Consider the following 12,167-nt stretch of genomic DNA (forward strand, 5'->3'; position numbering starts at 1 on the left):
TTCCTAGCTAATGTGCATGAGTGGTATATCGTGTGGTGCCTGTACCATCCCAATTAAAGCCATGGAGCAAGTGTAACAAGGAAGCAAAATGTTTGCTCTCTGGCATGGTGCAAGAGTCGCACAGACATGTTTTCAAGTAAGGTTCTTGCTGGTGGTTTCTGGTGTCTGGAAAGACAGGCATGCCTATACAGAGCTGCATATGGGAACCCAACTTTTTGTACATTTTGCCATCAATGCTTCTTTTTAACATGGTGTTATCTGTTTGTCTGCTGATATGCCAAGAATGTTTTTTTGGGGTGTGCACTCGTGTTGCATGTGCAAAACACAGCTTACAAGCTGTACAGTGTGTACAGCTGTACACGAATACTTCTTTAGAAAGAGGATGAAAATGAGGGTATACGCTGGTTGTGTGTGTGTGTACATGTGCATGTGTGTCCATGTGTATGTGTGCATGCCTGAGTGCGTGCATGCATGCTTGTGTGGGGGTAGATGGGTGGAGTGCAGCTTTAAGCTTGTAGTGCCACTGCTTACGCTCGCAGAAACTACAAACAGATGATGGCAAACACGCGTACGTGTGTACTACACATGAAGCTACCAGTGGCAACGGACGCCACCTCTGAGACGCCTGCCTCGCAACCTTCAATAATGTGGCAACAGAGGCCACATTTATTTGGCAGCCTCGTGTTCTCACGTGTGCATGCTTGCCACTGCCTCTTTGTAGTCTCTGCGAGCCTAAGCATTGGTGCTACAAGCTAACTTTGCGCCTTCCAGCACTCTGGATCTTGAGAGCAGGAATTAAGAGAGCACCTAGGCAGAGAAGTGGCATGCAGCTGAGGAAAGTGCTCAGAATACATTTGATTATTGCTTACATTCAGATTTAGTAGCATATATCTGCATTTAAGAGTTCAACGTGAAAGTTTATCAAGGCATCGCAAATTTAAAGTGCTGTTTTTCTGCACATTCAATGTATTGAACTATACATGCTTTCCCTGGGTGTCAGTGTCACTGCTAACGCAGTCACCCATTGTGAAGGGTACAGTTTTACTTCAAGGGGCTGCTGAACTGAGTCAAATGCCTCCAAGCAAAACATATTATGACTTTATTAAGATATTCTTGCAAGAGTGCAATATTTGAGTAGTGCATTGAAACTGCCAGAACAACAATAATTTTGACGAAAATGAATGTCAGGCTCTCTAGCACATAATAGTGCTCTTATTAGTCTTGCAAAGAATCGTAGAATAGTTTTTATGAATATCAACTCTTCTTTCATGCACTTCGTGTTTCTGTTTTCAGGACAATCAATTCAGTCCTCCTTGAAAAAGATGCAAATTCCCTCAAAAAAACTTTGCAGCAAGTAAGTACATGACCTGCTTGTTAATTTTTGTTGTCAAGTAATGACACTAGCATGCATGTAGCTTACCAAAACTGGAACTATATAGGTGGCTGCAAAGAATTTAAGAGAATGAGTTCTGTCAAAACAATTTAACTTTCTTGAAGTTTACATGTGCATTGAAAGGTGCATTGAGAATTGAAAGGTGCATTAAAAGGTGCATTACACATGTGCATTGAGAATAATAAAACTACTGAAATAATGTGAGTGAAAATGTGATTACTTCAATGCATTTCTATGACACCGAGCTATGTGTCCAGCCGAGAAAGGAATTATTTTGAAAACTTTTGTGACCACGCAGGCATAAGACGTACAAGCCCAGTAGTAAGAGATCGAAATTGACAGTTAAATAACGATGGTCTTGATTGCTTTCTTGAAATTGACGGGGTTGTTATGATACACTGTGTCTGGCAGTAGATCATTCTAGTCCCAAGATGATCGACATGACAAAAATGGTCGCAAATGAGCAGTAGTTCTTGCAGCGGGAATGTAGACTGATTGTGGTGACTAATTCGGCTGGAGAGGCGATGAGCTGGTGATCGTGACCATTGCTCCTAAAGATGAATGATGAAACGTATGAAAGAGGCGCACAATTGAGAAATTTTCAATCGCATTTCAAGGTTAAGTGAACTGACTGGATTTTAACACTGACACACTAGTATAATATGAATAATCGGGATAAATGAAGCAGATAGCATGATGTTGTATTCTTTCTAAGCTTAAAGAACATATTACTAATGTGTATTCTAGACTAGCACGGGCAGAAGTTAAGTATGCTAATAATTTCCTCCCTGCCAAGCAGTGTCTTGCTAGAGCTAAATGTCGCCCTTCATCGGGACTGCAGTGCATGCCAAGTGCCTGCAGGAAAGATAAGCTGCATGCCCCTGTCATGCAGTGGTTTGGCTTGGCTGCACTTACACTCTCTATCATGACTGCACCATGGCAGAAATGTGCAGGAAGAGCACGCACATTCTTTTCACTCTATCTAGAAGTCTCCATCGTTGCCTGGAATTTCTGCCTTGAAGAGAGGCTGTACCTCCATGGCATAACTCCCAATTGGCATTGAAACTCCCTTGGATGTCCTGCGAATGTTCAGGATGTCTGCACGACGTCCACCGGACGTTCAGTTCATATCGGGCAGTTACTGCTGTGGACAGGAGCTGACTTTTGGGGCTTGGCGAAGGACCCATAACCATTAGATCTTTTTTATTACATTACTAGCGAGTAGAGATTACTGATTTAGCGTTCTTTATTGCCTCTTCATGTGTACACCTATAGCTAATAAGACAAGAGTAATGTATAGTGTCTGATTTATAAAGCCCATGCACAAAAGGCTCTTGTGAGCTGAATATTTTTTTATGGCACTCGTGCTCGTGGTACATCAATATAGTGATCATGAAAATGATGGATATGAGATCGAATGCAGGTGTGCAGCTGAAGGACTGTAAAATATTTTGCCTGTAGGAGAAACAAGTAAAAATAACAATAAAAATAAATTGATAGGTTGAGGCGGAGACCACCAAAAAAAACTGTGGAATGACATTGTGTGCAAAGTGATTTAATGTCGTATTACATAGGGACTTTTTCCCTCTGCATTATCACGTAAGCTTGGAACTTGTCTCCTCTGCATTCTCAGATTGAGGTCAGCATTGCCGAAACAGAGCCCCTGAGTGCCATGGCCCAACAAAGGCACCTGCGGATCTCCAGTGCACTTCAGGTAGGCCACCGAGTGACACTGAGTTCGTGCATGCACCATCTTCTTTGCTCTTTTACTCGATGGTTCCTTCTTGTCGTTTTCTTTTAAGATATACAGGAATTCCAAGCCACACTAAAAGGCACATCCTTAATGTGGATATTATTTCTAGAAGTGTGCAAATATTAAAAGTTTTTTAAATAGCCGTGTGTCTAGAGCTAGTCGAAAAGCGAGTATGTGGAAAAACTAAAAGTAATGCTCTAGAACTACGCAGATATGAAGTGGCTGTCATATTCTTTACCTCAACATATCGTAACATATACCGTATTTTTCAGTGTATAAGAGGTGACTTTGTTTCAAAAATCTTGCTTGTGAGTTCTATATGCGATTTTTTTTTTGCGAGTTCAAAAATTACTCAGGTTCATGTTCAAGCTCTTTTCGCCGAAAAAATATAACTACCAATAACACAGTTGTAACACGTTTAATACTTCAATACTGGTACCGCCGTGCACAACTTTTTTAGGTGAACTTTATCATAAAACAGCGGGGATGACGACTTCCGCTATCACAAACACAAGGCCGTTTCGGAGGCTCCAGCTTGAGTTATGTGAAATGCCTCAAGATGGCGATAACCACGCTTCTTGCCATTGTCAAGACAAGCCAAGACAAGCCGGCGTTCTTTTTTAGTCACCCTTTGCAACTTTGTTTGCTCTATGTACGTAAAGCGAATGTTTCAGCCGCATTGCCTCCAGAAATGGGTGAGCTTTTTGATAGCTCATCCGAAGATGAAGAGTTCGAAGGTTTTAAGTAAAAATAAAGTGTTTTTATGGACATAAGGAGAGTTCTTTCGTTTTTCTTTCTTTTTTGCTAAAACATGGGCGGGTATGGCGCGAGTGTTGCCTTTTTCAATCACTTAGCGTATCTTAAGAACTTCTCACAGGTACGGTGCATTTCACGACGGTAGCGTAAGCGTGTTTAACTAAGCCTCACTAGCATAACTCGGTAAATTGGGGTGCGTCTTATACATGGGCGCATCTTATACATCGGAAAATACGGTAAATACTGTAACAGCTGTCACTGGATCTTGTGTTATGCAATGGAAACCATCCTGTCAATTGTTTTTGGCATGAAGTGAAAACTCCGAACCCTAAATACACGAAAAAAGACAACTTGGGCTATATATTAGAGTGACAGAGTTTGACATAAGGGAAGGGAGATGACGTCGACGGTACCAGAGAGCCTCCTGTGGGGATTAAGTCAGGAAATTAGAGGAGGCAGCGGGTGGTCACAGTTGCTACACAGGAGTGATAGTTTGAGAAAAGGAGGGGGGGGGGGAGATAGAGAGGTTAACGGTTGCCGTGTACTTGGCAGGGACATATGAAAAAAGCAAGAGAGGAGATTGCATTAAAAAAATGTTAAGCAGAATGTGTTCATGGGTGACTAGTGAAAAAAAAAGCCATAGAAAGACGATGGCGAGGTTGCCTCTGCCCATTACCTTATGACTTACCGCAAGTGTGTGCATTGTGCCCTTGTTCAACCTCTTTCAGGAGAAGAAGCACGAGCTCAAGCGGCTCAAGCAAGAAGCGCAGGACAGGCTGTCCAGGCTGGAGGACCTCAGGGGCCAGCTGTGCCAGGTTGAGGCAGATGTGGTCAGAGAAGGCCTCCATCAGAACCAGCTTCAGGAGGAAATCAGGGCTAATAAAAGGGCACAGCAAAAATTGGCAGATCCCTTAACCAGTTCTGATCAGGCTGTGCAAGACAAGACCTTGGAACTTGACAACACTACAGAGTCGCTGCATGTCCTGGAGAGAAAGGAGGACCAACTGCGAAGCAGGTACCTCTTCTGTCTACGTTCAGACTTCTGTGTCAGGACAGTGGCTTTTATTGCTGTATTACCGTATTTCCTGGCATACAGCCAGTTGACGGAACAAAATGCAATCTTTTTCTTGATGCCTAAAATATGACTGTGCCTCAAAATCACTCAAAGGCATTTAAGGCACTATTTTTAATGCGCTAACAATAAGGCCCCACTCACCGATTTCGCTTACCTTTGTGTGAAGCCTGCTTGATCTTGAAAACCGAGCCTAACTACACTAAATCGTCCTTCTTTCTTTTTTTTTCTCGTGCAAGGGTGGAAGAATTGACAAATGAAAAGGATGCAGTAATGCAGTGTGTGCGGCATGGACATACTTTCCGCACGACTCAAGAGCGAAACATTTGGGTTGACGGAGAGGTTCAGAAGCTTGAATCCATTATACAAGATGTTCAGCAACAGGCACGTATGATCAAACTCTGAAAAGTCATGCATGCTGAATGTGATGCTGGTTGTGAGTAAGCCTTCCATCAACAGTCTTGCGGTTGCTTTGACATAGTGGCAGCCAAGCGCATCTTGGTGAACAACAGCCTTAGCTATTTAGAAGCGATTGCTTGTGGAAAGTAGAGCTAAGAAGTGTAACCAATAAGATGTTTACAGTTACATAAAGAAGTTACATAATGGCGCACATGATCAGTAATGAGAGACAGCCATCTGTAAGGAAAAGCTCTCATCCTGGCTCCTGTTGGCTATAATTAAGCTTGGCTCTAGCTGACTGTTAAACCTCCTTGACAGGAAAGGGCCCCATTTTCATGGCATTTGTCATTCACATTTGTTCGTGGTGACAGTCTGTGCTTTGATGCCCACAGTGTGAAGACCTGCAGTCGGAGATTCAAAACTGCACTGCTGAGAGGGACAGGTGCATATCCGAAGAAAAGGCAAGTATGCATGTGCTATATGTCTGGGGGCTTTTGCTTATTTATTGTCTTGCATGTTTGTTTTAGTTGAGCATCACCATCCCAGCAGCTGTCACCGCATTTGGGCTGCCTGCTTAAGCTCTTGGAGTGCAAACTATGCATTCATTATTCTCTGGGCCAGTTCTTTTGTCTCCACTGCAGTGATTATCCAGCGGCTCGGCAGTCCTATTCTTGCATTTCTCTGCTCCCAGGAAAGTTATGTAATGCATGAGGAGACTGTAGTGGAATGCCCAAAACAGTGAACACAAGTAACCAGATACAGAATAGCTGTGCTCAGTGCAAATTGTCCTGAGAGGCTCTGGTCATGCTCACCTTGCATGCTTCCTCATTTAGGCAGCATGTTGCCTGCTAGTATATTTGCTCTAGTTGGGTTGTATGTAGTTGCCTCAATGAATTCCGCTGACAAAGTGCCCAATGTGCTCTGTCGTGGTAAGCAGCAGGCCCAAGCGGAGCTGGATTCTCTGCGGCAGCTTGATGAGAGCATGAAAGAGCAGCTTATGCAGCTACACAAGCGGAGCTACGCAGCTGCCAACAAATATTCGTAAGGCCACCTCCACGTTGCTCCATTTTTCTTTGTGTGTGTCACTATATTGCGCAGTGTATACGTGCTTGTGGACACATGGGCTCTTAAGATGATGAGTTTGCCAGTTTGCATGGGTGATTGTGTGATTTCGTTGACAGTTCTTCATTCCTTTTTTAGCAAAGAAACAGCGAAAACCGAGACAAAGGACCAGAAGAAGGCACACACTCATTTCTGATCCTGTCTCTCGGTTTTCGCTGGTTTTTTGCTGGAACATGAATAACAAGCTCACCTAGCAATTCATGCTTCTTCCTCATTCCTGCACAGTTTAAATGTTGCATATATTTTGTGCCATTGTTCAGTGTTTTAGCTTTTGCTTTGCACAGTGCATTCTTCTTGCTGTGCCAGTGTGAACATAATGGTTGTTGGCTTCTGTACACCCTGCTGACGAGTCACAAGTGCTTGAAATCTAAGAATTTTTCACTTCTGAAAATGTTTTGTGATAACACCTTTTTCTGGCAAACCTCTCCAAAGTGTGTGCAAGTGCCCATGTACAGGGCATCCTGTATAACTTGGCTCAAGTTTTAACAAGATTATTGGCAGCGGATGTGCAAACTAATATCAAGCCCTGTTACTTTAATCATATCTTGCTCAAAAAATGGTTTGACTGGACTCAATACGTAGAAGCAACAAGTCCAAAACAAAAATGCTTATGTTAATTGATATTTGTTGAAAAAATTGTTGCGAAACTTGCCACAAACTTGCAGCTAGGGTGTTGTGTATCGTTGTGCTGCCGCTCCAACTGTGTATCGCACTACTGCCGCTCCAAGCGCCGCTTCCCGTATAGTACCTTCTGTCTGGCCTGAGCATCTTATTTCGCTCAACACCTCATCCCCGCGTCTCCGCGGCTCTTCGGTCCTGGCACGTACCATATGCATGTACGAAGCTACACGCGGACACTGAACTCTCTGCACTCTCTCTCTCTATCCCGACTGTCTGCCTCGCTTGTACGCTTTCTCTGAATAAACAGTTTTGCCTCAGACTCCGACTGGAGAACACATCACTGGCGACGAGGATGGGATCGACGTGATCCCCAGCGCGCAATTGCAGTCAATACTGACCGCCTCAGGCAAAGCTCCTGGATCCGCTCCAGCCCTGCACGTCCGTCGACATGGCAGCGCTTCTGCCTTCGGCCACGATCGGAGAATTCTCGCCCGCCGAGCCTTCCTCCTGGCCAGTCTACTTAGAACGCCTCGAGTTCTACTTTCAAGCCCACGACATCCAGTCCGATGAGAAGAAACGGGCTTTCCTCTGCAGCGTATGCGGCGTCGACGCGTATACTCTGCTGCGCTCGCTCTGCGCACCTAAGGCACCTTCGGATGTTCCCTTCTCAGAAATCGTTTCCTTGCTCGACACCCACTTCATCGGGAAACCGTCCGTCACCATGGAACGATTCCGCTTCAACAAGCGAGACCAGCAACCTGGTGAATCGGTGCCGGAATATCTCGCCGCTCTTCGACTGTTAGCTCGCCACTGCGAGTTCGGGGATTGGCTGGACCGGCTTCTTTGCGACCGCCTAGTCTGTGGTTTGCGTGAAGAGCCTATCCAAAGACGTCTCCTGGCTGAACCGGACCTCAAGCTCTCGAAGGCCATCCTGCTGGCACGTGCTGCGGAAGAAGCAGCAGCCAAGACAGAAGAGGTTCGCCGCTCAAGGGTCCCCCCAGAAGCGCATCAATTGCAACGGAACCCCAAGCGCTCGGACGTCAAGCCCGCCAACCATCCTCCGAGTCATCAATGTTGGCGCTGCACCGGCGAGCATGACGCTCGTACTTGCTCCTATCATTCCGCCATCTGTCGCTACTGCGGCAACAAAGGGCACCTGGAGAAGGCCTGCAGGAAGAAGGCAGGAAAAGAAAAACTTCCAAGCCTGGTCAACACCGAAAGGAGTTTTCTCGCAAAAACAAGTACTCTCGTGGACGCAACCATCAAATTTTGCAATCAGCTGATCCAGCTCAAGACGTAAACTCTACGGCATCAGTCAGCTTTCATCGGGAATTTCAAGACCGCAAGTCTACGAGTGGTGCCAACACCATCACTTCTCCGGCAGTCTGCGTGGACGTCCTGATAAACAGTAGGCCTCTAACCATGGAGGTTGACTCCGGGGCCGCCTGCACCATCATCAGCGAGAGGACCATGGAGAAACTTCGGCTGTCAAGGCAAGACCTAAGGCCATCCTCTCTACAGCTGCGCTCCTATACAAGGGAAAGCTTGGAGATTCTGGGATCATTGGAAGTTGCCGTCTCATACAGAACGAAGAGCACTCGACTTCAACTTCTCGTTGTCCGAGGAAATGGCACCAGCCTGTTGGGGAGAGACTGGTTTTCTGCGTTGGGAATATCGCTCTGCGGAATAAACCACGCATCTCAAATCGAAGTTCCGCTAACCTTGCTGAACGCCGTCTCTGAATACCCAGAAGTCTTCGCTGAAGGACTAGGGAAGAGCAAGGGACCATCCGTTCGTATCGAGCTCAAGGCTGAAATCGCTCCCATCTTCAGGAAAGCCCGTCAAGTTCCGGTGGCTCTACTGCCCAAGGTAGACGAAGCCATCGACGTTCTTGTACAGGAAGGCGTCTACCAGCCCGTGCGATCCTCCCGATGGGCGACACCGGTAGTCTGCGTCGTTAAGAAGAACGGCAAGATCAGGCTGTGTGGTGATTACAAAAGCACCGTTAACCAAGCAACCAAGATGGAAACATATCCTCTTCCAACCATCGATCAGCTTTTTTCAAACCTTGCGGGGTGCACTGTATTCTCACAACTAGACCTCAATCAAGCCTACCAGCAGCTTGCCGTGGACAGTGACACAGCTGATCTGCTAACAGTCAATACGCACCGGGGACTGTTCAAAGTTACTCGCCTGCCGTTCGGAGTGTCGTCCGCCGTAGCCATATTTCAGCGCTACATGGAAGAGCTCCTCTCGGGACTACCTGGGGTCCACGTGTACCTGGACGATATTATAGTGGGAGGTCAAGATGCCTACGAGCACAACAAACACCTGCGAGATGTGCTGAAACGCATAAGTGACGACAACATTCGTCTGAGCCGAGAGAAATGCACCTTCGGCATGCCGGAAGTAACCTTCCTTGGATACCGCATTGACGCTGCCGGTATTCATCCGACCGAAGAAAAGGTCGAAGCTCTTAAAGAAGCTCCCAGTCCAAAGAACAAGCAGCAACTTCAGTCTTTTCTCGGACTGCTAAACTTCTACAACAGATTCTTGCACGGTGCAGCTCACGCCCTCGAGCCTCTATACCGTCTGCTTGCAAAGGATCAGACGTGGAGATGGCGCAAAGAAGAAGCCGACGCTTTCAAGCACGCCAAGGAACTTATACAGACATCCGATGTCTTAGTCCACTACGACGTGCACAAGCCGCTCACGCTTGCCTGCGATGCGTCTGCCTACGGCATAGGATTTGTCCTTAGTCACGAAGACTCTACCGGACAAGAATCTCCAATTGCATTCGGTTCCCGTACTTTGAGCTCGACCGAAAGGAACTACTCTCAGACAGACCGAGAAGCTCTGGCTGTCGTTTCCGGTGTCAAGAAGTTCCACCAATATCTGTATGGCAGACACTTCAAGGTCTACACTGACCACAAGCCGTTGCTGGGCCTGCTGCATCACAGTCGTCCAATACCTAGCGTACTTTCACCGAGGATGCTTCGATGGAATTTACTCCTCGCACAGTACGACTATGAGCTGACCTACCGACCGGGACGTCAAATGGGCAATGCTGATTCACTCAGCCGCCTGCCGCTGCCCTCCACAAATGCCGAAAGTCCTGTTATGACAGATGTCCTGCTGCTAGAAAACCCCCCAGAAGCCTTTGCAGATGCATCCAAGATTTCTCAGCTGACAAGGAAGGACCGTGTGTTGTCGCGAGTACTCAAGTGGATTCGTACCGGATGGCCAGCAAAGGTAGAGGACCAGTTCCAACCTTACTTCGTGCGCCGCGACGAACTCTCCGCTTATCGTGATTGCATTCTGTGGGGCTCCCGAGTCGTGATTCCACCACAACTCCGCATGGAAGTGCTTGAGCTACTTCACTCATCACACCCAGGAATCGTTCGCATGAAGGGACTCGCGCGAGGTTACGTCTGGTGGCCGAAACTCGACAGCGATGTGGAGAACACCGTCCGTGCGTGTGAGACCTGCCAAGAATACAGGAATGCTCCACCCCGAGCTGCAGTCCATCCCTGGGAGCAGACTACGAGACCGTGGTCTAGGCTGCACGTGGACTTCGCTGGACCAGTCCAGGGCAAGATATTTCTTATCGTCGTGGACTCGTTCTCAAAATGGCTAGAGGTCGTTGTGGTGAGGACAACTTCAGCTGCAGTTGTTGTGCGAGAACTCAGACGGCTGTTCGCCACACACGGACTTCCCGACGTCGTCGTATCTGACAACAGTTCTGCATTCACATCAGCTGAATTCCGGCAGTTCCTCGCCAGGAACAACGTTCGTCAAGCTTTAGTCGCACCCTACCATCCGTCTTCTAACGGACAGGCCGAACGCTTCGTTCAGGAAACAAAGAAAGCTCTTAAACGACTGAAAGGGGGCGACATCGAACTTCAGCTCAGTCGTTTCCTGTTCCAGCAGCACTTGCTGCCCTGCACGACTACAGGAAAAAGCCCGGCGGAGCTACTATTCTCGCGTCAGCTAAAGTCCGCCCTAGACTACTTGCACCCTGATTCTCAGGAAGGCAACTCGCCACGCGACCAGTTGTCGTGGAAGCTCCGCACTACACGAACCCGCAAGTTTGAGCCTGGTGACTCAGTCTTTGCTAGGAATTTTTCGCCACATGGGTCTCGGTGGCTTCCCGCGATCATCCGCTCCTGCAAAGGACCAGTGTCCTATGAAGTCGAACTACTGGACGGTACGTCCTGGCGTAGGCACGTCGACCACCTTAGAAAGAGGGACTATAACCTACCCGATCTTCCTCACCGTGCACCTGAACTCGAAATGCCTGAGCCGCCTTCAGAGTCAGAAGACCAGGACGAACAACCCACTAGCACTTCGGCCGAGCCAGACGCCGACTCACCAGAACCCGGGCACAGCCGCTCCAACTCAGAGAACGCGTATACCTCCGACAGAATTCCTCCGGCGACCGGCACCGTTCCTCGACGCTCCGCCCGAGAGAGGAAGTTTCCTTCTCACCTCCGAGACTACTACGTCTAAGGGGGGAGGAGTGTTGTGTATCGTGGTGCTGCCGCTCCAACTGTGTATCGCACTACTGCCGCTCCAAGCGCCGCTTCCCGTATAGTACCTTCTGTCTGGCCTGAGCATCTTATTTCGCTCAACACCTCATCCCCGCGTCTCCGCGGCTCTTCGGTCCTGGCACGTACCATATGCATGTACGAAGCTACACGCGGACACTGAACTCTCTGCACTCTCTCTCTCTATCCCGACTGTCTGCCTCGCTTGTACGCTTTCTCTGAATAAACAGTTTTGCCTCAGACTCCGACTGGAGAACACATCATAGGGTCAAATTTCAGAAACAGTTTGTTATATAGGGTTTTATAGTGCATAAGCAACTGTGGCTATCATGTGCCAAACACAAGAATTTCAGAAACAGTATGGTTGTTGATTGTGCCTACGGGTTTCAGTATAAACATTTCCCTGCCTTTCACTACCGGGTGGTTACAAACTAACTAATGAAAAATGGAGACATAAGGTTGGTTAGGAGGCACTGGTTTAAAGCTTAGACACTTTATCATCAT

The 12,167-nt window shown here is 47.3% G+C and overlaps 1 protein-coding gene across 1 annotated transcript in view; it reads left to right on the forward strand.

The window, feature by feature from the left end:
• The window catches only part of LOC149371966 (structural maintenance of chromosomes protein 3-like), a 67,638-nt gene that overhangs the window by 12,171 nt on the left and 43,300 nt on the right, over nt 1-12,167 (forward strand). Inside the window, exons 8-13 of the mRNA XM_089581446.1 lie at nt 1,294-1,354; nt 3,027-3,107; nt 4,631-4,917; nt 5,214-5,358; nt 5,766-5,834; nt 6,311-6,414. Of these exons, the coding sequence (XP_089437572.1) occupies nt 1,294-1,354; nt 3,027-3,107; nt 4,631-4,917; nt 5,214-5,358; nt 5,766-5,834; nt 6,311-6,414 (747 nt within the window). The remainder of the gene's footprint in view (nt 1-1,293; nt 1,355-3,026; nt 3,108-4,630; nt 4,918-5,213; nt 5,359-5,765; nt 5,835-6,310; nt 6,415-12,167) is intronic.

This window comes from Amblyomma mixtum, chromosome 1 (assembly GCF_055824585.1).
Source record: "Amblyomma mixtum isolate Tamu chromosome 1, ASM5582458v1, whole genome shotgun sequence".
Lineage (NCBI taxonomy): Eukaryota > Metazoa > Arthropoda > Arachnida > Ixodida > Ixodidae > Amblyomma > Amblyomma mixtum.